We start from the raw sequence: 27,844 nt of genomic DNA on the forward strand, positions 1-27,844 counted from the left end.
ACACTGCAACTAAATTATCTCCACCAGGAGAGGAGTAGAAGCTTCTGAGGGCAGCGCTGAGTAGAGTACACTGAAGTAGTCTAGCCTAATTCACCTCAAGCTTATCAGGACTCGCTCCTCCCTCAACCCCACTCTTCCTTGGAAGGACAGCTTATCTGAGGCCTCACATATGAACGTCCTGTGCAACTTTTATATAAATAGATGGCGGGCCGCATGCCAGTTCTGATAAGGGAGTAGGAGAGAGGCTTTCAGAAGGGACTGGAAAACGGGACCTCAATGTACCTTCTGTGTGGGAAGATCAGAAGGGCCTGACAGTGGTGGATGGAATATATAAGACATCCAATTCCAGGTGTCCTTGCTATGCTAGCTTGTATGGTGAGAGCCAGCATAAAATTTTTTGTCTACAAACAAGGCTGTGGACTGAGAAGACATCCCTACTTTAGAGTTAGTGTAGCCCCCCCCTTTGTTGTTTTTGTTATTTTTAATGTGAAACCAGCAAGAGGGATAAAGCCAGCAGGTGTGTCTAAACATCAGCCTCCATTTGCCAGCTTATGAACATCTCCATCCTGTGAAGATGCTTGTGAACTCCAAGAGGGTTCTGCCGAAGTCACTCCTGCAGCTGTTGCTACTCCTTTTTGATGTTCTTCACAGTTGCAGGTCTGACAACGAGAGGGCAATTGAGCTCATGCAAGAAACCCGTTTAATTGATGGGTATGTACAAATGGCTTATCTCCTCTCTCAAATACAGAAAAGCATCTTGCAAGCGTGTTTTAGCTACCATGGTCATAGCTGCACCCAGAGAGCCAGGTGCTGACTCAGATGGGGAGTTCTCTAGGCCAGGCCTTTAGGGTTACCGGGCAGTGCCTGGCGACCAGTAGGGGAGGGTTGTGGGCAGGGCATCATCCTGGGAGAAAAATTTAAAAAGACAAATAAGGTCTCATCTACTTACAGGAAGATATTACAACAGAGTAGCCAGTGATTCCTAGAGCTACCCTTTTTTACTTCTGGGTAGCTCTAGGAACCACCAGGAACTCTATGGTGAGGCCTTCTTGTAAGAGGAGGAGGCCTTATTTTTCTTCCTTAAATTTTTCTCCTGCCATGCAACAGGACCCAGGGGTGGGGGATTCCCTGCCCCCACCTGGGGCTTGGTAGCCTGAGCTTATACAGCCTGGCCAAACTATCCCTGCCCAGGGAAGGTTTGGTGGAAGCAGAAGCTCTGGACCTGAACCCCAGTGCTCTACGTTACGTAGCTGGAAATCTACAAGACCTGCCTTCCCAGCAGTCTCCAAGGTCATTGGGACCAACTCCCATTTGCTGGAGACCCAACAGAGGACCCCCCAGGAAACTACAGATGCTTGTTAGATAACTGCCAGATTCCATATGTGTGCAAAATGGGCACTTTAAGAAACATCCCTTACAACTCCTGTGAGGGGGGGGGGGTAGGGCCAGGCTGGATCTGTGGGTTCTTGTCCCTGTGCTTAATAGCTCATTAAGAGTCCATGCTGTCTTCATGATTCAAAGTTCTGCAGCTTGCAGGTAGCAGAGCATGACCACCCTTGCTGCTGATGGTGACCCCACCCTTTATGAACCTGACTTTGCCCCAGGGGCATGTAGCCAAGCCTGGACATCATCTACGTTGTATTGTGCTTCAAAGCATTGTATTTTGAACCCAGATGCCTTCATTCTCTGCATTCAAAGAAGCATACAAACCTTCTCTAGCTTGTCTATTTGCTTTCTGAATCCAGGTGTTTGGGTTTTGGCACAGTTTTGGATTTGGGGCAGGACAAGAAACAGCTAAAGAAAATAGCTAGAGCTGAGGTTGAATGGAGAACCTCTTTTGATGTCCCCTGGAGATGTTCCTGGAGAGGGAAGGTGGCATGGAATAGCCCAGGCTCATCAGATCTCAGAAGCTAAGCAAGATCAGTACTTGTACGGGAAGGCCATGGCAAACCACCTCTGCTTCTCACTTGCCTTGGAAGCCTTTTGCTGTGGTTGCTATAAGCGGGTTGCAGCTTGACAGCACTGACATACATAAATGCTTTCTTCTCATCTAAAAAGACAATAGAGTGAAACCCCATATTGGGAACATGCTTCCGTTGGGTGAAAGGTGGTCTGAGAGCTAGTTTGGTGTAGTTGTGAAGAGCAGCAGACTCTAATCTGGAGAACCAGGTTTGATTCCCCACTCCTCCACATGCAGCCAGCTGGGTGACCTTGGGTCAGTCACAGTTTTCTCAGAGCTGTCCTCTCATGAGCAGTTCTCTCAGAGCTCTCTCAGCCCCCACCTACCTCCCAGGATGTCTGTTGTGGGGAGAGGAAGGGAAGGAGATTGTAAGCTGTTCTGAGACTCCAAGTGAAGAAGAAGAGATTGGATTTATACCCTGCCCTTCACTACCCAAGGGAGTCTCAGAACGGCTTACAAACTCCTTCCCCTCCCCACAACAGACACCCTGTGAGGTAGGTGGGGCTGAGAGGGCTATGACAGAAACTGCTCTTTTTCAAGAACAGCTGTGCCAGAACCCAGGTGGGTCAAGGTCATCCAGCCAGGTGCTCAAGGTCATCCAGCCAGGTGCAAGTGGAGGAGTGGGGAATCAAACCTGGTTCTCCCAGATTAGAGTCCGTGCACTTAACCACTACACCAAACTGTGAAGGGCAGGGTATAAATCCAACTCTTGTTCCCTCAGAGCTGTTCTCTCAAGAACAGCTCTCTCAGCCCCACCTACCTCACAGGGTGTCTGTTGTGGGGAGAGGAAGGGACAGGCCCGTAGCTACAGTGGGGTATCTTGGGGCTAGGCCCCCCGACTTACTGGCAAGGCCCCACACCTTCCCATTCAGCCTAGGCCCCCCAAGCGGCGGCAGGTGTGGGAAAGGAGCCGGGTATTCCTGCGCAGCTGTCTGGCATGAAGGGCTGGCTGTGGTGGCCGCAGGGAACCAGGCAGCACCTCTGTATTTCCCCCAGAAACTTAATTAAATTACATTAATTTGATTAGCCAGTGCTCCTTAAGAAATTTAAATGCCCCCCGACTTAAAAAATCCTTGCTACGGGCCTGGGAAGGGAAGGTGATTGTAAGCCGCTCTGAGACTCGGAATGAAGGGCAGGGTATAAATCCAGCTCTCTTCTACATGGTGAGGTTGTTCTGTCTTTCTGCCCTCCAGTCACAATGATCTGCCACTGAAGCTGAGATGGCTGTACAGCAACCGTCTGAGTAAGGTTGACCTCAGGACCCTCGACACCACCGTCACAAATATTAACAAGCTGCAAGCCAGCCATGTTGGTGCTCAGGTAGGTGGTGTGGGTTGGAAACTCAGTCTGCAAACCTGAATGGATGTTGTTTATTTATATTTATGTATTTTCCCCAGAAGTGATGTGCAACGTTGCTGACGTTGGGGGTGTAGCCGAGCTCATGCCCCCAACGTCAGCAACGTGGCTGCGTCACCTCTGGTGATGCAGCTTCGGGGGCGAGGTCCCCCCCGGGGCCCAATTCCGCCACGGCGGAAATTGGGCCTCCGAAGCGGGGGATTCCCCGCCCTCCGGGCCCATTTGGCAACCCTAGGAGATCCCCAGGTCCCACCTGGAGGCTGGCATCCATAATACCCTCATATTTGTTAGAGGAAGCCTGTCCATCAGCCATTGGGTTTGAAATGAGAAACCAGAGTGGATCGGAGCAGCTGGCGTTTCTGAATTGTGGGCTGGGATTGAAAATGCCTCCCCTCCTCCTTGATATGAGACCCATCAAGATGTGCCCCTTGAAGAAGACAGGTTCTCTGGTGATGACCCTGTGCCTCACTCGCCTGGCATCCATCCTACTCTTTTTTGGGTGCCAGGCCAAAACAAGTCTTGGGTGCCAGGCTTTTTGCTAAGGGCCTTTGGTTTTTCTAAAATTGCTTTTATTGCTCTATTATTCTAACCTGAGAACAGAAAGAATCCGATTGTATATTGCAAACAGGGCTGTTGTTTGAGTGGGCGATGAGCTTTGGGTCATCACTAACGCATTTCTAGCCTGCTTTATGATTTCTTCAGTGTCCGCAGATGTCAAATGCGGTGGGCTTCCTAGTTGTACTGCTGGCTGCTCTTTACTGCCGTAGGGTGTTTGATAAAGGAGCTGGTAGATACTGAGGTGGGAGCAGGCGGTTGAAAGTTGAATGGAGAGGCATAACCAAGCTGGCTGTTTACCTAACTTCCATCCCATCCTGAAAGATGTTGATGCCAGGTGTGCCTACTGCCTCCACTTCTTCACTATTACTGTGCAACAGCAGATCGGTGAGGAATAAAGGCGCACTCCTGTCTGGGTTGCTGGAGAGGAAAATCGATCTGGCTTGTGTGACCGAGACCAGGTTGGAAGAAAACGAGGTGGTGTATCTGTCTTCGTTAATGCTGCCTGGTTATGGGATCTTTCATCAACCCCCCGCTGGAGGTAGCTGTGGGGGGGGGGGTAGCTGACATTCTCTACGAGTCTTTCGGATTCCTGGTGCAAACAATAGCTGGTCCTGATTGTCTCTCCCTTATGTTAGGTTCCAGGGACATTCTCCTTATTCAACAGCTGCCTGGTTCTGCCTAGTTCCCTGCCAGGCGCCCTGTCTGACCTAACAGAAGTAATCTTGAGGATGTTGCCTGAGACACCCAAACTCATTGCTCGGGGTGATTTCAACTTCATGCTAACAGCACCATTGTCTGGGTTGGCTCAGGATTTCAGAGCCTCGCTGGCTACCACGGGCTCTATGCACAACTACAGGACATATCTTGCATGTAATTTTTTAAACTGAATCTTTGAGGGAAGGTCTGGTCTGTGGGCTGAAGCTGCAGCCTGTGCCAAGGTCCGAGGACCACCTCCTCAAGGTATGTGGCACCAGACCGCTGCAGGAATGCATGGTCGATTGAAATGGTCTACCCATGGAGACTAGGGTTGCCAGCCTCTAGGTGGGGCCTGGAGATCTCCTGCTTTTACAACTGATCTCCAGCTGACCAGAGATCAGCTCCCCTGGAGAAAATGGCTGCTTTGAAGGGTGGACTCTATGACATTGCACCATGCTGAGGCCCCTCCCCTCCCTAAACCCCGCCCTCTCCCAGATCTACCTCACAAAGTCTCCAGGTATTTTCCAGCCCAGACCTGGCAACCCTAACGGGGACTAACGGATCCCACTGGTTTCCAGAATTTCCTTGCAGGTTTTAAGACTAACAGCTCTGTTGAGGCCGCAGTAGGAGCCTGGAATGAGAAGCATTTGGAAACTATCAACATGGTTGCCACCTCACAACCATTCCCACCCTTGAGGTGGAATCCAGCACCTTTGTTTCTTATGGAGCTGGGTGAGTTGGAGACACCTAGAACAGCACTGATGGACAACCCAAGCTGAATCTGACAGAGTGTGCTACAGGGCTCACTGGAAGACCTGTGAGGCAGTGGTAAGAGCAGCAAAGAAATCCTATGTCACTGCCACCACGTCATCAGCTAGCGCACACCCAGCTTGCTTGTTTAAAGTATTGCTGCACTTGTTGACGCCAAAGCATGAGTCTTTAAATGCCTAGGAACTGGTGATTGGTTGTGACATTTTTGCAAAGCTTTTTGCTAAGAAAACCTCTCCTATACACTCTCATATGGATACTGGATGTAATATAGCTGAGACACTAGAAATGTCTGATGCACCCTCTGGTTCAGTTAGGGATCATTTTGATCCAACTACTGCAATGGATGCTGACAGGTTCCTGGGATCTGTGTTGTGGATCCTTGTCTGTCCTGATTACTGAATTGATGCATAGTTGGATTCCACAAGGCTCAGTCTTATCCTCCATGCTGGTCAACCTATGTGTTAAAGCCCTTAGGGGAAATCATTCGTGGGTTTGGACTAGGCTGTCCTCACTAAGCTTATGACACTCCGGCACTTCTATCATTTTGCAGAATGTATCTTTTATCAAGGGGTTAGAACTGTAGAATAATCGTACAGCCCAGGGGGGTTGCTTAGGTTTTCCAGAGTCACGACGGGGCCTGGAGATCTCCCAGTATTATAATTAATCTCCGGATAGCAGAGATCAGTTCTCCTGGAGAAAATGGCTCCTTTGGAGGGTGGGCTATAGGGGATTCAGGGCGGCTCACCCACTAGGCGAACTAGGCATTCGCCTAGAGCGCCGGACCCTGAATGGGGCACATCTTTTATCAAGGGGTTAGAACTGTAGAATAATCGTACAGCCCAGGGGGGTTGCTTAGGTTTTCCAGAGTCACGACGGGGCCTGGAGATCTCCCACTATTATAATTAATCTCCGGATAGCAGAGATCAGTTCTCCTGGAGAAAATGGCTGCTTTGGAGGGTGGGCTATAGGGCATTGTACCTGCTGAGATCCCTCCGCTCCCTAAACCCACCCTCTCCAGCCTCCACCCCAAGTCTCCAGGTATTTCCCCACTCAGAACTGGCAACCCTAGGAACAAGTGGGCACCTGCAAGGATTTGCGTGGGCCATCTCATTTCCCTTCCTTGGCAGTCCCCATAGCCTTTTTCCTTCTCCTGCTTCCTTTTCTCCTTCCCACTTACCAGCCAATCTACCCTCTTCCTATCCCTGTCTTCAGCTCTCTCTCCTTCCCTACCCAAGGCAGCAGCTTCCCAGGAAAACTTTGGCTGACTTGCTCTGTAGCCTCTAGTGCAGGGGCAGTCCCAGTTGCATGCTGGCCTCCAGCACTGGGCTGGTCCCAGTTGCATGGTGGCTGCCACTGCTAGGTCTACTTCCTTATCTAACTTGGAACTGACAGTGGGTAGCTCTAGGAAGCACTCTACGGAAAAACATTAGACAAGTTTGTTTGTTTGTCTGCGTTGTTTTCCAGTTCTATAATCCTAGTCCAACTACACTTTTTTATTGGATGCCTGTGATGTCTGATTGGTCTTTTAGGTTTTGTAATCATCCTTGAGTCTTGTTGAGAAAGACAGGGCTAGCAACAAAGAAATTAAAAATAAAATAAATGCTGCCAAATATTTTATGCTGTTTCTAATGGTTGGAGTTTTAGTAGTTTTGTTAATTTTAATAATATATGATCTATTGTGATTCTGTATGTTTGACTTTCTGAGTTGCCTTGAACAGGTTGTCTGGAGAGTCAGTGCATACATTTTTTCATTAAATAAACCTAACTAGGGCAGATGCATTCTATGGTGTTAATAAACTAGTCTCTATATCTTAAGAAAGGACTAATTGCTGGCTATGCGCTGTAACAATAAAATTCATTCATTATTAAGAAAGGAGCTGCGGTGGCTCAAGTGGTTAAGACGCTGAACTGCAGGCTGTGGAAGGTCAGTAGTTCAGCAGTTCGAGACCCAGGTGCTGCAAGACGGAGTGAGCTCCTGTCTCTAGTTCCAGCTCCTGTCAACTTAGCAGTTCGAAAGCAAGAAATTGCAAGTAGATAAATAGGTACCACTTCAGTGGGAAGGTAAGAGCGTTCCGTGCACCTTGGTGTTTAGTCATGCCGGCCACATGACCACGGAAACGTCTTCGGACAGCACTGGCTCTTCGGCTTTGAAACGGAGTCGGATTCAACTGGCTTTCGAGCAAGGGAACCTTTACCTTTATATATTAAGAAATAATTCCCAGATATAACTGCAGCAAGCCAGCCAAAACGATTTCCTTGGCCGTAACGGCAACAGTTAACCCTTATCTCATCTCCTCTTATTGTGTTGTAGCCCTCATCTGAATCCTCTGCCCCCAAACAGGCTTGCCAACCTCCAGGTGGGACCTGGGGATCCAATGTGATGGGTCATTAAACTCCATTTATATGCGGATCATGAAGCTTTTTTTTTTTTTTTAAAGAGTACACTTTTTAACCAAGAAAAAAAATTTCTCATTAAAGCCTCCAGTCCTCATTCCTCCCACTCCTCTGAAGGAACTGATTAGGAATACATTCAGCTAGTCTGGGGCACCAAGTGTGAAAAGGAACCCTGGAGAATTGTGGGTTGTTTTTTCAAATAACAAAGCCAAAAAGGGAATTTGGTAGAGGAAGAACAGCTGAGCTATCCATGAATACCAGTGGGAGGAGAAGCTGCCTGAAAGGCTGGGAAAGAAAAATATATCATTTTTACTTTTACCATTTCTTTTACTCCCCCCCCCCCCCACACACACACACCATGTCCAAACAGGAATATTGTACAGGTCCGCCAAGGGTTACCAACCTCCAAGTGCAGCCTGGAGTTGTCCCAGAATTACAACAGATATCCAGACTACAAAAATCAGTTTCCCTGGAGGAAATGGCTGCATAGGGTGAACTCTGTTTGGTGTACTGGTTAGGAGTTTTGACTCTAATCTGGGAGAACCAGGTTTGATTCCCCACTCCTCTACATACAGCTGTAGACCTGCCAAATCTCGCCAAATCACGGCAGGGGATCTGCATGTCTTTGCAGAATCCTTGCCGCGGGGGCGGCGAGACACGTTGCACCGCCGTCGCCAGGACATGACACTATGCGTCGCGTCTTGCTGTCCCTGCAGCAAGGATTCTGGGAAGACCTACGATCCCCCGCTGCGATATGGCAACCCTAAGCTGCTGGTGTGACCTTGGGTCAGTCATAAGTTCTTTCAGAGCTGTTCTCTCACGAACAGTTCTCTCAGAGCTCTCTCAGCCCCACCTACCTCACAGGGTGTCGTGGGGAGGGGAAGGGAAAGGAGATTGTAAGCTGCTCTGAGACTCCTTCAAGTAGTGAAGGGCAGGATAGAAATCCAATCTCTTCTCCTCTGTGGCATTATAGCCACTAAGGACCTTGTCAGGGTCCTCTGTGGCATTATAGCCACTAAGGACCTTGTCAGGGTCCATCCCCAAATCCCCAGGAATTTCCCATCCCAAAGTTGCCAACCCTACCCCGATTGCTATTTACCAGTACAGATTACTTGTAAAAGGTAAAGGTTCCCTTGCTTGAAAGCCAGTCGAGTCTGACTCTAGGGTTGCGGTGCTCATCTCCGTTTCAAAGCCGAAGAGCCAGCGCTGTCCGAAGACGTTTCCGTGGTCATGTGGCCGGCAGGACTAAACACCAAGGCACACGGAACGCTGTTACCTTCCCACCGAAGTGGTCCCTATTTATCTACTTGCAATTTCTTGCTTTCGAACTGCTAGGTTGGCAGGAGCTGGAACTAGAGACGGGAGCTCACTCCATCATGCGGCAAGTTGGGTCTCGAACTGCTGAACTACCGACCTTCCACAACCTGCAGTTCAGCGTCTTAACCACTTGAGCCACCACAGCTCCTGTATTTAACTGTATTTAAATGCTGGGAAAGACTATGGTTTTACCAGGCTTTTAGCAGTAATTAAATCATTTGGGGCCATTACTGCTTTCATATTTTCCTGCTGTTTTATGTAGATGCATGCATACATCAACATTCTTAGCTGCCTTTATTATTGACGTTCATTTTTAAAATGTATTTCTAAGCTGCTCTGAAAACTTTTTATAGCGGGAAAGTAGGGTGTTAAATCCTGTAATGAAACAAACAATAGATAGTTTTCATCAATGTCTCCTTCAGTTTTGGACCCTGTACATCCTCTGCGATGCCCAGAACAAAGATGCCGTGCGGCTCACGCTGGAACAAATCGATGTTGTGAAACGGATGTGTGAAGCCTACGATGAGCTTGAACTGGTAACATCCGCTCAAGGTGACCAGAAGATTCTTTTTTTTAAAAAAAAAAATTCCTTCTGCTTTTAAAACACATACTTGGGCTCCATAAAGTTATTTGATATATATAGGCTAGCTGCATTCAGATATTATGGTAAACCTCAGTTCATAAACCATACTTTGATTAAGTTAAGGGGATAAGCCATGGCTTGGTGGTAGAGCGTCTACTCTGCTTTCAGTAAGTCCCAGGTTTAGTCTTTGGCATCTCCAGTTAAAAGGGTCAGGTGGCAGGTGATAGGAAAGACTTCCACCTAAGACCCTGGAGAGTGCTGTAGCATGGTTTGGGAGGAAATTTGGGGAAGAAATCTAATAAGCCAGACTTACCCTTGTCTTCAGGATTCTTTAGATCCTGGCCTTAGTCTTGAGCTGGTTGGTTGTGACCCTGACCAAAGTCCATAGAGTTGTGGATAGAGAAAAGAAGAAGAGTAGGAGTGATCTCCAAAGACGGACAGAAGGACAAAAATGGGGAGAATGAAAGACGTGCACAGAATAAAAAGTGAGAAACACACAGATGTACCCTTCAATGCATGGTAGCAGGACTGTTTCCGTCACCCAGCCACACAAGCAAGCGCTTGGAGGGTACCACTCAGTTGGACTGCAGGCATTCTGGTTTTAAAGCAGCTATGGTGTTTCCTCTCTGGCCTTGCTTGCCTTTACAGGCATTACACTTACATAATAGTTGCTGAAGTCCAAAACAGGCAGCATCAACAATTGCCTTACCACATTGTGTGTGTGTGTGTGTTGCCCTCAGCTTTTAAGGTACAGACTAAAGATATGTGTGATGACACCTTTAAGGATTACAAATGTTGGATTCCTCCAGCTATATGAGTTCTCACTGATGATAGTTTCACAGGGGAGTCATACTGGTCAGGAGCAGAGGAGCTAGATTTGAGTCCAGTAGCACCTTATAGACCCTGGAGCGTTGACTCTTGAAAGCTGATACCCTGAAACTCTTGACTTGGATCAGGATCTCACTGACTGACTCATCACAGTTACAGAGCAGCCCCTATAGCTAGAAGGGCCGTTCAGGTTTAATTGTCCTTGTTTTTTCTGCTTGGGTCCAGGCATCGCTGACACTGCAAGTAACAAGATAGCATGCTTGATCGGTGTGGAAGGGGGTCACGCCATTGACAGCAGCCTTGCAACTCTGAGGATGTATTATGCACTGGGCGTTCGCTACCTGACACTCACAGCCTTCTGTAACACACCATGGTAACTTACAACAGCCATCCCTTCAAAAATGTTACTTTTCCTATTCAGATAAGCGGATGCTTGAAGATTAAAGGGAGGGAAGGTGGCATGTATAGGCCAATGGCATCAGATCTCAGACGCAAAGCAGGACTGGTACTTCGATGGGAGACCACCAAGGAAGGCTCAGCAGAGGAAGGCAATGGCAGACCACCTCTGCTTCTGAATCGCTGGGTTAATGCAGCACTAGCACTACAGAAAGGTCCTTTGACTAGGGAGGTAGGATGCCACTAACACCCAACCATTAATAAAAGCAAACACATATTTAACTTGAGTTGAGCATCTTTAGGGTAATCCTCTTCACTATCTGTCTCAGGGAGATGAGGTGCTGCAGGACACCCTAGGTAAGTCCATTCCAGCTGAAGAAACACTGTGGGAGAAGTCCAGGGACTGACTCATGAAGGCTTGGTTGCATTCTTTCTGTGAATTCTGTCCTCTTGGAGTCACAGCAAGAAAGAGACTCCAGTATTAACTGTTCGGTTTAGTACTTTCAAACAACATAAAGATTTCTGCACATATGAACTGGTGCGCTCTCTTGGGAAGCAGCCTGGGTTTTGTATATCTGTTTCATCTTAAATGTCTGTGTCTACCTTGTAATTCTTTTTAGACCTTACTTGTGTGTATAGTAGGATTTCCCCCTCACATTCTTGTTTCAAAAGGACAAAGTTTGAGTCCAGTGGCACCTTTAAGACCACAAAGTTTCATTCAAGGTCAGGGTCAAGGTCTCAGTTAATTGCTCTCAGCATTCCCCAATTAAGGATACATCAACCTCCAATTTAGACATTTATTTCCTTCACTATGTCCCCCCCCCCCCCTCCGGGATTGAACCCAAACAAATGGTAACCATATGAACTAAGATTGTTATTCCTGCATCTTATAAACATTTTCACTATGTTGCATGCTGATTCGCTGCTCACCCTCTGCCTATATGTAAAAAATAAAGGTAAAGGTTCCCTTGCTCGAAAGCCAGTCGAATCCGACTCTAGGGTTGCAGTGCTCATCTCCGTTTCAAAGCCGAAGAGCCAGCGCTGTCCGAAGACGTTTCCGTGGTCATGTGGCCGGCATGACTAAACACCAAGGCGCACGGAACGCTGTTACCTTCCCACCGGAGCGGTACCTATTTATCTACTTGCAATTTCTTGCTTTCGAACTGCTAGGTTGGCAGGAACTGGAACTAGAGACGGGAGCTCACTCCGTCATGCGGCACCCGAGTCTCGAATGGCTGAACTACCGACCTTCCACAGCCTGCAGTTCAGTGTCTTAACCACTTGAGCCACCACAGCTCCCTCTGCCTATATGTATGGACTGGTCAATTCCATTTCATTGTATCTGAGGAAGTGTGCGGGCACACAAAAGCTTATACCTTGAATGAAATGTTATTGGTCTTAAAGATGCCACTGGAGTCCAACTTTGTTCTGCTGCTTCAGACCAACACAGGTACCCCACTGATTCTTGTTTCATTTTTAGGGCACAAACAGCTACACATAAGGACCACACTCTCTATTTAGATGCTGAACCTTTGGCAGCTTTTGGTACAGTAAGTGAGCATATACGCTTCTTTATCATGTGTGTCCTTTTTCAAATGCGGTTTGAAAAAAACATATGGGGGGGGGGAATAACCTGGGTCCTGAGACTGGGCTAAGTGGTCACAGTGTTAGTCAATTATCTCTGGTGCTGAGTATTTGCCGAGAGTTGCAGAACTGATAAAGCCATCTGCCTGTATTCTGCTAGGAAGTGGTGAAAGAGATGAATCGTCTGGGCATGATAATAGACTTAACTCATGCATCTCAAGCAACTGCCATGGCTGTCTTACAACTCTCCAAAGCGCCAGTCATATTCAGCCATACGGGAGCCCACGCCATTTGCAATGACCCCAGGAACGTTCCTGATAATATTTTGCAACGTCTGGTAAGTGTGACCTTTTTCTCTCTTACCTGACAAAAACTAGGGAGAGAGAGAGACTAGGGCAAGTTCCCTGACCTTTTTGAGCCTGTGGGCACATTTGGAATTCTGACACAGGGCAGTGGGCACAATCACAAAATGGCTGCCACAGGAGGGGGAGCCAATCACAAAACAGCTGCCACGGGAGGAAAAGCCAACCGCAAAATGTCAGGGAGCGAGGTTTTGCATAACTAGAATGGTAACTCTTCAGCGTTGCGGGCAGAAGCTCTCTTTAACAGAGTGCCTTTTAATCTGCACAGCCAATTAGAAGCCCTGCTGGGGAAAAGCCCCACCTACCCCGTCCACTTTCTAAATGCACTTAGTGGGCACCAGGAAAGGTGTTGACAGGTACCATGGCATCCATGGGCCCCACAATAGGGGCATCTGAACTAGGGGATAGGCTCACCTCCTTGTGAAATCGTGGAGGGATATGACGGACCCCCTGCTCCTTCTGTTCTGTGAGGCAGATTTTCCTACCAAAACCACTGTTCACCACTCTGACTGAGCAGCCTTTGGTAGCATATGTGAATCATAAACTTATAACTTTCTTTGTTTCCCACCCAGTGTTAAAAATGCTATTTGGCTTTTACTCAGGCCAGAGATTTTTATTGTAACTCAGCAGGAGCCCTCTTATAAAAACCCCTTTGGAAATGGCACTTGACACAAAGTAAAGTTGAAACAAAAAAGCAGATTTTATTGAGCAGGCACAGCTGGATCAGGAATAGGGCAGGGGGTGATGAGTTCTTTAAACTGTAGTTCTTCATAAGAAAGTTAGAATATCTTGAACAGGCAACAGAGTGTACTTGAAGCCTGAATTCTAAAAGACTTAGTTCTTTATTGTGAGAGATTCGTTTGCCTTGGAGATTTCTTACAGCAACAAAGTTTCATAACAATGTCTCAGTTTTCTGGAAGTTAGAACTTTTTTCCTGCATATCAATATTTCCCTTTTGGAATTATAACTTTCTATTTCTGTACTGTTGAGGAGTCTAAGACCATTTCCCTTTTCACTTCTCAAACCAGAGGTCCCTTTTATGTTGAACCCTCTGAATAACTGGGTAAGGGATATCCTCCTTTTCCTAGGAACGATTGCCCTTTTCTGTTTGGCTAGGCTGGCAGTTTCCCACCAACTACCCAACCTCTCCCGGCAAACCTAAACCCCAGTTCTGGAGACAGTGAATAAACAGAGAATTCAGCTAGTGCTGACACTTAGACGTTAAGTTCTTTCTGAACTTTCCCCCAAATGTATTGGTGTACAGTAAAGGTACAGTAAAGGTTGTGTCCTTTCACTTCCCAAGTGACTTGTCTGTTTCCCTCAGACTGACATGCACACACACACACACACTCCTCCTGACTGGCAACCGGTGAGCAGAAAAATACTTTAAATCCCCCCAAAAGTAAAAGCGTTCCCTGCACATGCGCAGAGATCGCTCTGGCCATTGGGGGGGAGGTTCAGCGGGCCTGGTGGCTGGGAGCCGCTTGGGCCTCACTGCCGGTGCCGGGGGGAGCAGGAGAAGGCTCGATGGGCCCAGTGGCTGGGAGCTGCTCAGGCCTCGCCGCCGGTGCCCGTGCGGGGGGAAGCGGGAGAAGGCTCGGCAGGCCTGTGGGGCTCACTGCCGGTGCAGGGGGGCTGGGAGCTGCATGGGCCTCGCCATCGGTGCCAGGGGGGGTTGGGGGAAGGATTGGCAGGTCCGGGCCTCGCCATCAGTGCAGGCTCACCTGTGGCCGCTTCCTCCTCCTCCTCCACATGGAGCTCCTTCTCCCCCCCCCCATGAGTATCGCAGGTCCCTGCTTCTTGTTAACCCCTAATCTCCCAGCTCTCCCAGTTTGATGCACTAAGCATCCTGGCTCTGGACGTCAGTTCATCACAGGGGACATAACCCCTGTATTGATCAAAATAAACAATATTTGGCCCCCAAAGGATCCACATTTTAAAATTTGGGTTAAGATTACTTTAGAACAGAATGGAAACCAGTTTCCCCACCCCCCAAAAAAATCTCAGTATTTAAATGTTCTTCCGGAAAGCCATGCTACTGGGACTGATCTGATAGTACTTTGTCCAATTTTTACCAGACTGCATTCTGGAAATTTGGTAAATGTTCAAGATAAGAGAATGTGGAACCCAAAACTGTAGAACATGTGAGGCAAAGCACCCTAATTTCCCTCAGTTAATATGACTATTAGAGGACCTAGTCTGACTTCGGAGGCATTTCTGATTTGGGCCTTCCTGCAGATACCATCCTTATCTCTTGCAAGGCTGGACTCAGGGATGCAGTCGCTGGTTAATTGTGAGAACCTGCACTCAATTATATAACCAGGTAGGAGGGGGGAGCTAGGAGTAGACATTAACATATTCTGGAAAGGTCCATCAAGAGAGATTCCTGATTGGATCCAAGAGACCACCTGGTGCCAGAGGGCAAAACGCTATAATAAGGTTATAGGCCGAAGGGAAGCTGTGCTGACTTTATGCTTATGCCAAGCTAGTATGCTTCGATGTGTTATGCTTCATCATGAAGGACTGCAACATATAGAATGCTTTAGGCTACAGCTTGGTGTCTCATGCTGCAAGAAGGTGTACCATCTAATACCAGGTATTCAGTGTATTAGACAGAACAGCTAGCTTCTTTATTTTCTCTGTTGCTAAGCGGTAGAGATTTCACTGCGTCATGATCTCTTTTATTTAATTAATTAATAAACCTCTACATGTTTTAGAGGTCTGTTTTACCTGTGTGCATTTCACCCTCAACGACCCACTGTCTGGGGTGTTGCTCAAGGGACAAGGAGCAATAACCCAAGGGGACCCAGGCTTGGGTTTCTGGCAACATGTTAGAGCACATCTGTACTAGGAATGCTGCAAATATGTCTGTGAACACAACAGATGGTCGAGCGTACCCTGTTCAAAGGCAGCAATTGCTCCATTTGTTTGTTTCATGCCAAGCAGCCACGCATGCCTGCCAAACTGGTTTGCATCGGGTTTTCCTAAAACCGGACATGCACAAAGACTCTGCAGATTCAAACTGATCAGAGGCCACCAGCATCACTAAGAACTATTTAGGCAAACACAGCATTCATTGAAACACAGCATTCACTGATGGCTGATTTATATGATTTCTAAGTGATCAGAACCAGGTTGTCCTAAAACTATACATGTGCAAAGACACCGCTGAGCAGGCCCATAGCCAGGATTTTGTGGCTTGTAGGGCAATTTTTTTCCTGGTAGGGCTGCTATTTTTTGCTGCTGGTGCATGCTTCTTTAATATGTTTAAAAATATCTTTTAAAAGGATTTTCAAGGGGATATCTTGTGGGGCTGTTCCTTTAAGAAAGGGGGCGGAGCCTTGAATAGCCCCACCGCAGCCAGCTGCTGAGTCAAACTGATCGGCAGCCATTAGTGCGCCACTAAGGACTACTTAGATGCACACCGAAGGGTAGGATATTACTGAAGAACAGCATTTGTTGATGACTGGTTTATACAATTTGTGTGTGATCTAATTGTCTATGTAAACAATTGCTTGCTGAGCAGAGCAATTATGCCGGCAGTATGGGGAGGTAGTGGACATCAGTCAGGCTGCATGAAAACAAGCGTGTGCAGAAAGCCTGCGGTACTGCATGATAAAGCAGTGCAACAACCTGTCAAACATCCACAAATAGGTTGGAGAACTATCAAACTGATGGCTGAAACATCATGACTTTGTTTCCAACTGGCAAACAGCATGAGACAGACTGGCGGGTGTTCAAGCATCCCTAATCTGTAAAACAGCCATCTCTATCAAAGAGCCTCTCGTAGCCATTTGTGAGGGGGCGGGGTTTGGGAAAAGGGCTAAAGAATGTCTGTCAATATCAGTTTTACACTTTCTGCCCTCCAAGCAGGATCTCAAGAGTCTTACAGTGCAACCCTATGTAGAGTTACTCCAGTCTAAGCCCATTGAAATCTATGGTTTTAAACTGGTGTAAATCTGCATCGGATTGCACTGTTAGGAGTGCTGCTTTCATGCATCAGCCTATCCCTTTGTCATTTTCATCCTTGGTGCTTCCACTGATTAAAAGGGCACATATAAGAGAATTGGGAGGATTCATTAAATGCAGGGCAAATAAATACTACAAAAGTATTTATAAGTAGAGTTTGTGTCCATTAATGGCCATTGGAAAAATAACTATTTTATTCATTCATTCATTTGGTTACTTTGCCCTGCTTTTCACCACTGAGTGTGGACTCAAAGCAGTTTACAATAAAGCGAAAAGCTATAAATACAGGCATAAATATACAAGCACAAAAATACAACAAAACTACTTGGCAGCAGCAAACTAATCCACAGGGAAAGGGAACAGTGAAAGTGGTGACAGCTCTGTCCCTGATGGCAGCACTGTTTCTTCGGGCATTTCTTTGCATAAAACAGTGGTTGTGGACATCATCAAAGTATTTGCCATTGATAACATGCTTGGATATAGACACGTTCATCAAGCTGATGTGCACATCTGGGGAACTCAGTAGCTGAGTCAACACCTCCTGACCTGTGCTACCACATCACTGTGGGGTAAGAACTACACCGCAGAATGAACAAGTTTATTGTGATTGTTTTGCGTTGACTGTTTTTAAATAATAATAATAATAATAATAATAGCAGCCTTTGGTGACAGAAATCAAAATTGTTACAGTCTCTCCCTCTCTTTTGCTATAAGCGCATATAAAGCTTTGCAAATCTTTGTAAAATATGAATAAATGACAGTGCTGTGCTATGCAGAGTATAATTTCAGAGGGTTTGAATAGGACTAGCTCTGAGAGACTTAGACCTGGCCTAGATGTGCAGCAGAATTGAGGTGGTAATGAGGTGGAGTGTGCCAACATGATAAAATTGATAGTACCACTTAATTTATGTTACCAACCTTAATGACTGAGTGACAGAGTATCTGTTTTGCATGCAGAAGGTCCCAGATTTAATCCCCTGCATCTCCAGTTTAAAGAATCAGGTAGTCAGTGAAAGACCTTGAACTGAGACTCTGGTGTAAGACTGAACTGTGGGTTGGGAATTTCCTTGTGATTTGAGGGTGGAGTTTGCAGAGGTGAGGGATGTCAATTGGGGTATAATGCCATAGAGTCCATCCTCCAAAGCAGCCATTTTCTCCAGGAGAACTGATCCCTGTAGCTTGGAGATCAGTTGCAATTCTGGGAGATGTCTAGGCTGCACCTGGAGGATGGCACCCCTACTGTCACCTTAGGGTTGCCAAGTGTGAATTCAGCCGCAGTGGGGGACTCCCGGCTGGTGGCTAGAGTGCGTGTGTGTGCGCAAAGCGCGCACCGCATCCACATCGCCCGGAAGTGATGCGGGCACACTGGGGGCGGGGCCACGACCATCCGAGGGTAAACCATAGAGTTTTCCCTCGGATGAATGTGGCCCCGCCCCCAGCGTGCCCAGCGTGCCCGCATCACTTCCGGGCGACGTGCACGTCGGGGTGGAGTTCCCCCTGGGGCCCGATCCGCTGGCGGCGGGGAATGGGCCTCTGGGGCGGGGGGGTTCCCTGCCCCCCGGGGGGACTTGGCAAGCCTATGTCACCTATATTATGTCACTGTATACATTGGCTGCCAAGAAGAATGCAAAACATTCGCCCTGATGTTCAACGTGCTGAATTCTGTGTTATGTCCTGGGCCTGACGATTTTAACATCATTTTTAACTTTGTTGTGTTTTTACTGTTATATTTATTACTGCTCGGGCAGCTATTATTATATTGTTATGGCCTTTGGCCTCATGCAATAAAATTCCACCTACCTACCTACTGTGGAGAATTGCTGGCAGCAGACAAAGACGATACTGACTTTAATTATTAATTTTGTCATCAAGTCAAGCTGACCTGGCGACCCCTAGCAGGGCTTGAAGACAGAGGACATTCAGAGGTGGTTTTCCATTGCCTGCCTCTGCCTCCCGGCCCTGGTATTCTGTGGAGGTCTCCCATCCAAATACTAGCCAGGGGCAGCCCTGCTTAGCTTCTGAGATCTAACAAGATCAGGCATGCCTGGGCTATCCAAGTCAGGGCAAAAGATGATACTGACTTTGATAGACCAATGGTCTGACTCAGGATAAGGTAGCTTTGTATGTCCAGTACAGTATGTTTTATATGTACAGTACATGAAGGGCTTTCTGTCTGATACACTCAGGTGTTACTTGGCAAAGAATATTTACATGAGGAAGTATTACTAATGTGATGTCTTCCATCTACACCTGAGAGGGTACAGCTCATTCTACCACTTCATTCTTCAATTTGTCCCTCTTCCAAGAGACGCTTGTATAGGAAAAGGCGGTCAGTGTGTCTCTGGCTTAAGGAGAACAGAGAAACGAGAACATCCATATTTGTCCTCCTCTTTGCAGAAAGAAAACAAAGGAATTCTGATGGTGTCCTTCGATAAAAGGAACATAGCCTGCGGAGAGAACCAGGCGACCATTTCAGCTGTGGCAGGTTTGTGGCTACTCCACTGCTGTATTCTGTGCATTCCTCTAGAGCTGGGGGAAAGGACAAGCTTAGGCACTTCTGGGATTTCTTTATTCCAGAATACAGCCTGGACTGCCATTGGGCTCTGTTTTCAGGTTGTGCAGGAGCTATCCAAGCAATTACTAGGTGAGAACAGGTGGCAAGGAAAAGGTCAGGGTTAAGAATTAACTCTTTATTCTCTTCTCATCCAGCGATCTCCCTCTGCCACCGACCTCCTCCACTCCCCTTCCTTGGTGTGTTTGGCCTTTCACTTCATAACAGGGTTGACTGTTAAGTCGCGCTTAACAAAGCAGTCAGAGAGTGATTCTTCAACTCGAACATAACTCCAACACGGATCAACATCAGATAGCCAGAACAGCTTTTACATTGGAGCTGTCCAATGTAAACACTCCCGGCTAATATAGCCACACCCACTGTACACATATCAACCTATGGGGTTGCCGAGATAAGGTCCAATCACATTCGTTCCCGCTCAGGGAGCTTCCTTGAAGTGCTTGGCTTGTTACTTCCTGGGCTAGCAATTCTATTGGATGGATTTGGATCCTAGCCCAGGACAAAGCTCAACATTACATTTCAGTTAGATGTTTCACAACATTGCATTCAAGGCAGCTTTGAATACATTGCATTGACAAACTCAGGAATAGGGTTGCCAGTCTCCAGGTAGTGGCTGGAGATGACCCAGAATTACAATTAGTCTCCACGTTACAGAGATCAGTTTCCCTGGAGAAAACGTCTGCCTTGGAAGGTGCAGTCTATATGGCGTTATACCCCACTGGGGTCCCTCCCCTCCCCTCCCCAAACCCTGCCCTTCCCAGGCTCCGTCCCCAAAATCTCCAGGTATTTCCCAACCCACAGCTGGCAGCCATATTTAAGTGGGGCCTGGTGTTCTCCCCGAATTAGAACTGATTTCCAGACTACAGAGATCAGTTGCTGGGAGGAAATGGCAGCTTTAGAGGGTGGACTCTATGACATCACATCCTTGCTGAGCTTTCTTCCCTCTCCCAGCCCTATCTTCCCCAGGCACCGGCCCCAAATCCCCAGGAATTTGCCAAGCAGAGTTGGCAACCTGCTTTATAAGTGGAGGAAAGGCCTGTGTAGTGTTTTCATTGATGTACAGCCCTCGCCCCTGGCACTATGTATTACATTTTAATTGTGAGTTGCTTTTGGGGATAGTGCTTTTAATCTAAAAAGCAGGATGAAAATGCAATGAGCTGAAGGAATTAGTAAAGCTACCCTTTCCCCATCTGCCGTATACTAATTTTCTTTCATTTCTTCTTTCCCTCCTATTTAGATCATTTTGACCATATAAAGACAACAATAGGTTCAGGATACATAGGAATCGGTGCTGAATACGACGGAATGAATGAGTTAGTAAAAACAAAGTAGAATTTTTAAAATGTCATTACGTATTCGTGTGTGCCAATTTGCATGAGCTGTGGGGTGTACAAAAATGGCTTTGTAGTGCAGGGTTCCCTGTGAATCAGTCTAATTTAAAGCAACCCCAGCCAGATTTCACAAACCAGTATGGTTTCTCTCTGGGCCACTGATTGCCAGCCCTGGGCACACTGGTGAAGAAATCCTGAACTCCAGTGTAGGAGCATATCAGATCTTCTTTGGTAAGCGTTTTTTGTGCATTCGGTCTTCCTTACCAACAGGTTCTTTCTGAAAAAGTTGGAATAATGATAAAGCTGGATGAACGCAGGCTGTTAATTTTTTTTTTTAAAAAAAATAGCAATCGATTTTTGTATTAAAAACTGGATTTTTTAATTTAAAAATTTGTTATACAATAACATTTATTGCATATAGCCAAGGGCCATTATAATCGATCACAAGAAGACGTCATTAAAAACTTCATTAAGATAGCCAAATATAAAATATTATATTTGTTGAAATTCTAAGAATACTTTCCTGGGAGCAAGCACCATTAAAGTGGGATTTCCCAATAGACACGTCTAAAACTCCTCCCCTTAAGTTTCACTATTGAAAGTGGCCTGGTTTAAGTTAGACTGTAAATTTAAAGCAAACTTGTTCTCTTAAAATTCATTGCACAACTCTGTCTAACACACTGAAGCAAATCCTGCTTGACAATGACCCAATGTAAATGACCCAGGCATCATGAGGGCATTTCTCTTTTCATATGACTTATTAATTTATTTAGTAGGCTTGCCGTGTGTATCTGCCACTTTTGGAATTCTGTGATGGTTTTGATGGTTTCCCCCCCTGAACTTTTTGTCTACAGCAATTAGAATGTTTGCATTATACTCCTATGGAAGGAGGTTTTCACTACTGGCTGGCCATACAGTTCTGATTCCAAATGATCTGAACGAATGGGGACTCTGTCTGTGGTCCTCCTTCCAATGTAGTGGATTCCACATCTTCCTTTAGAAAGCTTGCGGTGGCTTCTGGGATAAGTCTTCCAGAGTTTGGAGAACATTTTTTTTAAATCTTTTATACCTTTCAATGCAATGCAATTAATGTTTTCAACAATCGGCACTGATGGCAACCACTCTTGCCAGACGTATCATCAGCCAGGAACATTGTGCGTGTTCCTTCAAGCCTTAGCCAATATGAAAGAAGAAGAAAACAGAGGAAAAAATATTTGAGAGTTATAAATTTGATACAAAATTCTGTAGATACCATACAAGAGCCAGTTTAGTGTAGTGGTTAGGAGCATGGACTCTAATCTGGGAGAACTTTTTTTTCTACAAAAAAAGCCCTGGTTATAAGAAACCGCAACCTCTTCAGGTACTGCCAAGAAGTTCACGGTTTGTCAGTTCTTTGGAAGTGTTGACTGCTCACAAGTACCTGAAGGCTTGTTGTTGAGTCACTGCAATCTTGATTGAAAGCCATGTGACAAAGTGGGGGGGGAGTGTGATTTCATAGAAAAGGGTAACTGAAGAGGCATTCAGCTCCTCCAGTGACTTCTAAATTACTTGCCATTGCAAGAAGTTATTCAGCAGTGCCCGTAGGGCTGCAGATCTCTTACCTTGAAAAGTGTCTTGAGCAGAGTGGCTCTTCTGTTACACTTTTCTATGGGAAATACAGTTGCCAACAAACGTGTAGGAAAAAATTTCCTGCCCTTTTAATAGCTGCTTACTAGAATGTTATTTACCTCCGTGCATGAGAAGCTCCACCTGACCATTCCCCACATTTAAACTGCTATTAAAGGGACTTGATGGAGCTGCGGTGGCTCAAGTGGTTAAGACGCTGAACTGCAGGCTGTGGAAGGTCGGTAGTTCAGCAGTTCGAGACCCGAGTGTGCCGCATGACGGAGTGAGCTCCAGCTTCCAAGACCTGACTAGCCTGGGCCATCCAGGTCAGGGCCCAAAGGGACTTATGATACAATGAACACCATATACGTAAACCAGTAAACCAAGCAAACAGAGAAGACACACAGGCTGTGAGCCAGTGGCTTATAGCCAAAGAGGTTATGTCTACGTCAGGGGTCATTTCCTGCAGGAGCACACAGAAGCGGAGCTCCGGCAGTAAAGAGCCCAGGGGGTGGGCACAAGCAACAAGCTGCACCCCCTGCTCCCAGCAGCCCTCAGTCAGAGCAAGAAGCAGCCAGGTAAGCTGCAGAGTCCACCTGGCCCCCCGGTCCAAAACAGTCCAGTGGTACCTTTAAGACCAGGTTTTATTCAGGTACAATCTCTCCCTCCTCTGCGAGGACAGATCTGCACGTCCCCCCCCCAATAGCTAGCAATCCAAAACAGTCCAGTGGAGCCTGAGCGGTGGGTGTTGCCTTCTGACTCACTTCCAGTGATGTCAGGGGGTGTGGCATATGCAAATGAGTTATGCTAATGAGCTCCTGCACCTCTTTTTCTACGAAATGACCCCTGGTCTACGTTAAAGCAACACCAAGGACACTTTGCAGCCAGGGACTGCAAAGCCAATCTATGTAGCTGACCCATTTGACCTGCAAAGTACTTCCGGTTTCTCTCATATTTGGCAACGGGTACCCCAGTACAAAGCACACCTGTCAGTTGTGAAGAGTGCACCTGTTTTCAACTGCAGCTCTTCTTCCCCAGCGGAAGTGACTGAGAAAGGATCTAGCCCATGTTGGTGCTTTTGTTGGCAAATACACAGAGCAGGAGGAGTCTTTTTCCAGTTGCTACTCCAGGGGCTTTGGTAGAGAGAAGAGCCAGTTCAAATACAAGCAAGGCACATTATGCTCAGCAAGGCTTGCAAATGTCATTTCCCTCTTTGGAGCTGGAGACCCAGCACAAAGCATCAAAGGAAACATCCCCTTTCACTGAATCTCCCTATGAAGAAAAACTGCTTTCTCGAGGAGTGTCGGTTATGGTTACTGCCTTATATGGTTTTTCAGACATGGGACTTGTGCCAGAAAAAGCAAACCTATCCTCAGTATTTTTGTACTTGGGATCCATAACCAAATAAAGCGAGGGACAGCTGTGAGCCTTTTGAAGGGATGCTTTTTGAATTTCACCAGGCCTGGATTGTTGGAAACAATGCTAAGTTCATGCACTTGAAATGCCCTCTTTTTCTATCCCTGGGGGAGGTGGGGAGAAACAACACCAAACGAACTAATCAGCATAGAGTAGAATTTCAGCAGCTTTCACTGTGCTAGTTGGTTGCAGCAAAATAAAGCAGAAGTCAAAGACTAGCAAAGTTTTTTCTAGCATTTCATCAGATGCATACAGAGTATAGAAAGAGGGAAGAGTCTAGCATCAGCTCCCCAACCAGTTTGTAGAAACAAGCTGTAAAGCTCACCCTCCCCCCCCCACACACAGACATACATACAGACAATGCTCCTCAGTTAATTGAGCCCTTACTGCCCCAGCCTAGACAGGCTAGCCTGCTCTTGTCAGACCTTGAAAGCTAAGTAGGGTCCACCCTGGTTAGTACTTGGATGGGCGACCACAAAGGAAGGCCAGGGATGCTACCGAGGCAGGCAATGGCAAACCACCTTTGTTTGTCTCTTGTCTTGAAAATCCTACAGGGGTCACCATCGGTCACCTGTGACATCAGCACTTTCCACCACCAAGCACCTACTATGAGGTCCCTTGTGAAAGGGGATGAGATTTGCGGTGATTCTCTTTGTTTTGTTTTCAATAGGCACCCCGAAGGCCTGGAGGACGTCTCCAAATACCCAGCATTGATCCAAACCCTGTTGGACAGAGGCTGGAGTGAGGAGGAGCTACGAGGCATTTTGAGAGAGAACTTCCTCCGTGTTTTCCGGGCGGTGGAACAAGTAAGGCAGAAAAAAAATAACATCATCATGATCCAGGCTTGGGTCTGGTTTGGTTTGGTTTGGTTTTCCCCCTCTAGAGCCTCTTTATCTTAAATGTGGCTTGGTCACCAAGCATAAATGTTAGTGAATGTAGAATCAGAACAAGTAGGGGATCACTAAGACCATCTGAATAGATAGCTCGCTCATCTACGGGGTGGGAGAAGGCTGTGAGCTCTCTTGCCTCCCTCTGTAGCACAGTGACCCCCAGTGGGGTGCCTGTGGGCTCCATGGAGCCTGCCACTCTGTTTCCTGGTGCCTGCTTGCTTCTTCCCCAAAGCAGAGCCCATCCTGACTTTCCTGTACCTCACTGGGGATAGGAGATGCTTCAGAAGATGAGGCATCACCTTGATGTCTAGAGGAAGCAACCATTTAGTAAACACCTGCCTCCATCATAGGAGGATACTTCTTTTGGAATCTCCAAGGGTGCTAGGATTGCCTTGGTTAGGTTTACCAACCAAGGCTGACAACTCAACTGGGGCGGGGGGGAGAGAGAGAATCTTCTCAGCATCAGACCAACATGTGACATCACTCCCAGTGAAAAGGTGATACCATTATGCTGGGACTGATGCTTTAGAATTCACCCAAATCTCTATGCTTAAATCTTAGAGTGTCACCCCATCGCAGTGGAGTCACTTATGGTAGTTCACCAAAAGTGATGTCCCATGATGCCGAGGAACTCCTTTAACCTTCCCATGGTGGGGAACTGGAGTGGGGGGGGGGTTTGCCAAGCAAGTTCCTGCTACAGCAGGAAACCTGGGATTGGAGGGCCCAGTTCACATGGCAACCATTTTGTGATCGTCTGTGCCCCTGTGGCAGCCATTTTGCGGTAGTGCCCAATACCTTTTCTTAAATTCAAAAAGTGGCCCCAGGCTCAACAAGGTTGGGGGGACCCTGAGGTAGCACAGGACAAGCTTAAAACCACAGAGTCTGTTTTCAGTAGAGGAGCAGAGGAGGAGGTAGACCGTCTTCAGAACACTCACCACAGCAAAGGTCCAACTGCTTGCTACCCTTTCTCCAAAATCATGAAAAAGAACTTTCGTGACCACTGTTTTGCCAATTTGGTACAGAAGTAAGAAGTTAGTGGCAACATATTTTTTAGTATATCAAAAGAAATTATTGGATGTGGCATACTAAATGAAATCCACCATCTTCAATCCACCACTCATTTCCATTAATGGAAGGGATTTGCATCCACAAGAGTGCAACTTCCTCATCTCCTGCTGTTCCACTGCATCCCAGAATGCCTTTCCTTATGGTGTCCCCGTTAGATATCACCTGCAATAAACACAAAAACAAATTGATTTTAAGAAGGGAATTCGGTCTATAACTTTGAATATGATCTAAAGCAGAGGTGTCAAACTCATTTGTTATGAGGGCTGGATTTGACATAAATGTTGGGCCGGGCCATGTGTGCCATAAAATGTAATGCCAGATACTGGAGATTTAAACTTTATAAAGAACACAGGCAAACAACTATTATTTGTTTTACTCAAAATCAGGGCTTTTTTTGTAGAAAAAGCCCAGCAGGAACTCATTAGCATAACAGGCCACACCCAACAGCAGAAACTCATTAGCATATTAGGCCACACCCCTGACAGTGTAGCTCATTGGCATATTAGGCCACATCCCCATGCCTTCCCTTGGCTTGCCTGGGTGCCCCGTGGTTGTGGGGAGCCTGGGCAAGCCGGCCCTTGGACAGGCCAGGGAAGGCATGAGGAGGCATTTAAATGGCCTTCCATGGCCCCCTGGCCCACCTGCCTCAGAGTCGCCGGGAGGGGGTCGCTCTCCAGGCCTTCCCTCTGTAGCCACACACGCAGTGAATTTGGCTGTAGTGGGCGTGGCCAACTCTGAAGCCAGCCGGAACTCCGTTCCTGTGTGTTCCTGCCCAAAAGTAGCCCTGCTCAAAATACAAACAAAAGCAATTGATTCCTTGCAGTGACAGCAATTGATTCACTGGGGAACCCACAAAAGTCCCAATAAATGTATTTAATCATATGCAAGACTAGGTTTTTCCCAAGGGATACCATACATTTCAATACATGCCAGTTGCTTGAGGGCCTGGTAAGAGTCCTGGATGGGCTGATTCTGGCCCTCAGGCCTTATGTTTGACACACCTGATCTAAAGTCTTATTGCTAGTAAAACCATAGCTCTGAGAACATTCAGTGCAGTTAGCTGTCTAGGGTTGTCATATCCATCACAAGGCTCCTCCAAAGGGAAATTTTTTTTACTAATTTGCCCAGTATAATGAATCAGCATCACTAAAGCAGCCCAAAAAATGAGCTTCATATAAAGACCTGAATGTGTTTCGACTGAAGTATTTTTCAGTAACCATTTTAAATTATGGTATTATAAATGGCTGATCGTCTACAGGCACCAATTTCTTTCTTCCATCTTCTCCCCCACCTCCCCGTGTTACACTCAGCCCAAACCTGTGTTCTCAGAGAAGGGTTTCTACCATCAGATGAGCTCAACAAGTTAAATGCATGTCATGGATGCTTCCGAGCAGGACTCAATTGACCTTAGCACGACCTTCTGTACTACTCCAGGCTTTACATAAGTGGTTCAGTGGAAACAGCTCATGCTTTCTATGCAGAAGGCCATCGCTTCAAACCCTGGCAGCACCAATTAGAGAATCTTAGGTGGCAAGTTTTGGGAAAGGCTTTTCTTTGCCAGAGATCCATTGCCAGTCAGAGCAGTCGGTACTGAGCTAGGTGTTGAAATGACCTTACTCCGTACAGGAGAGATTCATATGTCCGGTGTGGGTCTTACCTTCGAGTTAGCTCTGGATTTGAATTGCAGGTGCGGGACGCCCAGGCTTCTCAGCCAGCCAATGAAGAACAAATCGACCTGGAACGGGTAGCCAACGCGTGCCGCCTCGTACTGAAACCACCTGTCGGTTAGTGCATAATTGCTGACGCTGCCATTTTGTACGAAGTTCACGACCGAGAGACTCGACAGTCTAATCTTTCACTGTTGTCGTGCCCACGTGGCAGCCATGTTAGAAAAAAAGAGAGAATAATAAATCTGCTGTGCAAACACGAAAACTGATGGCATCTGGTCTTTGGAGGTGATCAGGTATTATTAAGGATCAGGTATTAAGGAAAGTCCTGCAGATCTGGGGGCAGAACCTGGAGAGGGTGGAATTTGGGAAGAGAAGGGAGCCACCGAGTCCATCCTCTGCAACTGATATCTTCTCCGGTAATCAGTGGCACGGATCTCTCTGTGCTTTTAAGGTCAGTTTTAATTCTGGGAAAACTCCAGGCCTCCAGGAGGTTGGCAACCCTATCAAATATGTGTGGG

The 27,844-nt window shown here is 46.9% G+C and overlaps 1 protein-coding gene across 1 annotated transcript; it reads left to right on the forward strand.

Annotated features, from left to right (window-relative positions):
- The first annotated feature begins 574 nt into the window (after nt 1–574).
- Nucleotides 575–27,550, forward strand: LOC107105777 (dipeptidase 2-like). Its single transcript, XM_015405801.1, has 10 exons — nt 575–711; nt 3,154–3,280; nt 9,475–9,604; nt 10,689–10,836; nt 12,340–12,409; nt 12,604–12,780; nt 19,172–19,259; nt 20,584–20,659; nt 24,369–24,504; nt 27,344–27,550. The coding sequence occupies exons 1-10, from the start codon at nt 575–577 to the stop codon at nt 27,443–27,445; spliced, it is 1,191 nt and encodes a 396-aa protein (XP_015261287.1). The 3' UTR covers nt 27,446–27,550.
- The last annotated feature ends 294 nt before the right edge of the window (nt 27,551–27,844 follow it).

Source organism: Gekko japonicus, unplaced genomic scaffold (genome assembly GCF_001447785.1).
Source record: "Gekko japonicus isolate JY-2015 unplaced genomic scaffold, Gekko_japonicus_V1.1 scaffold144, whole genome shotgun sequence".
NCBI lineage: Eukaryota > Metazoa > Chordata > Lepidosauria > Squamata > Gekkonidae > Gekko > Gekko japonicus.

What these genes read in the sequence shown, in the direction of transcription:
- LOC107105777 (XM_015405801.1), top strand. Translation starts at nt 575, where the DNA reads ATGCTTGTGAACTCCAAGAGGGTTCTGCCGAAGTCACTCCTGCAGCTG. An exon ending in CTTTGGCAGCTTTTGGTACA is followed by an intron (nt 12,410 to 12,603) that starts GTAAGTGAGCAT and finishes GTATTCTGCTAG; the next exon opens with GAAGTGGTGAAAGAGATGAA. An exon ending in ATAATATTTTGCAACGTCTG is followed by an intron (nt 12,781 to 19,171) that starts GTAAGTGTGACC and finishes TCCTCTTTGCAG; the next exon opens with AAAGAAAACAAAGGAATTCT.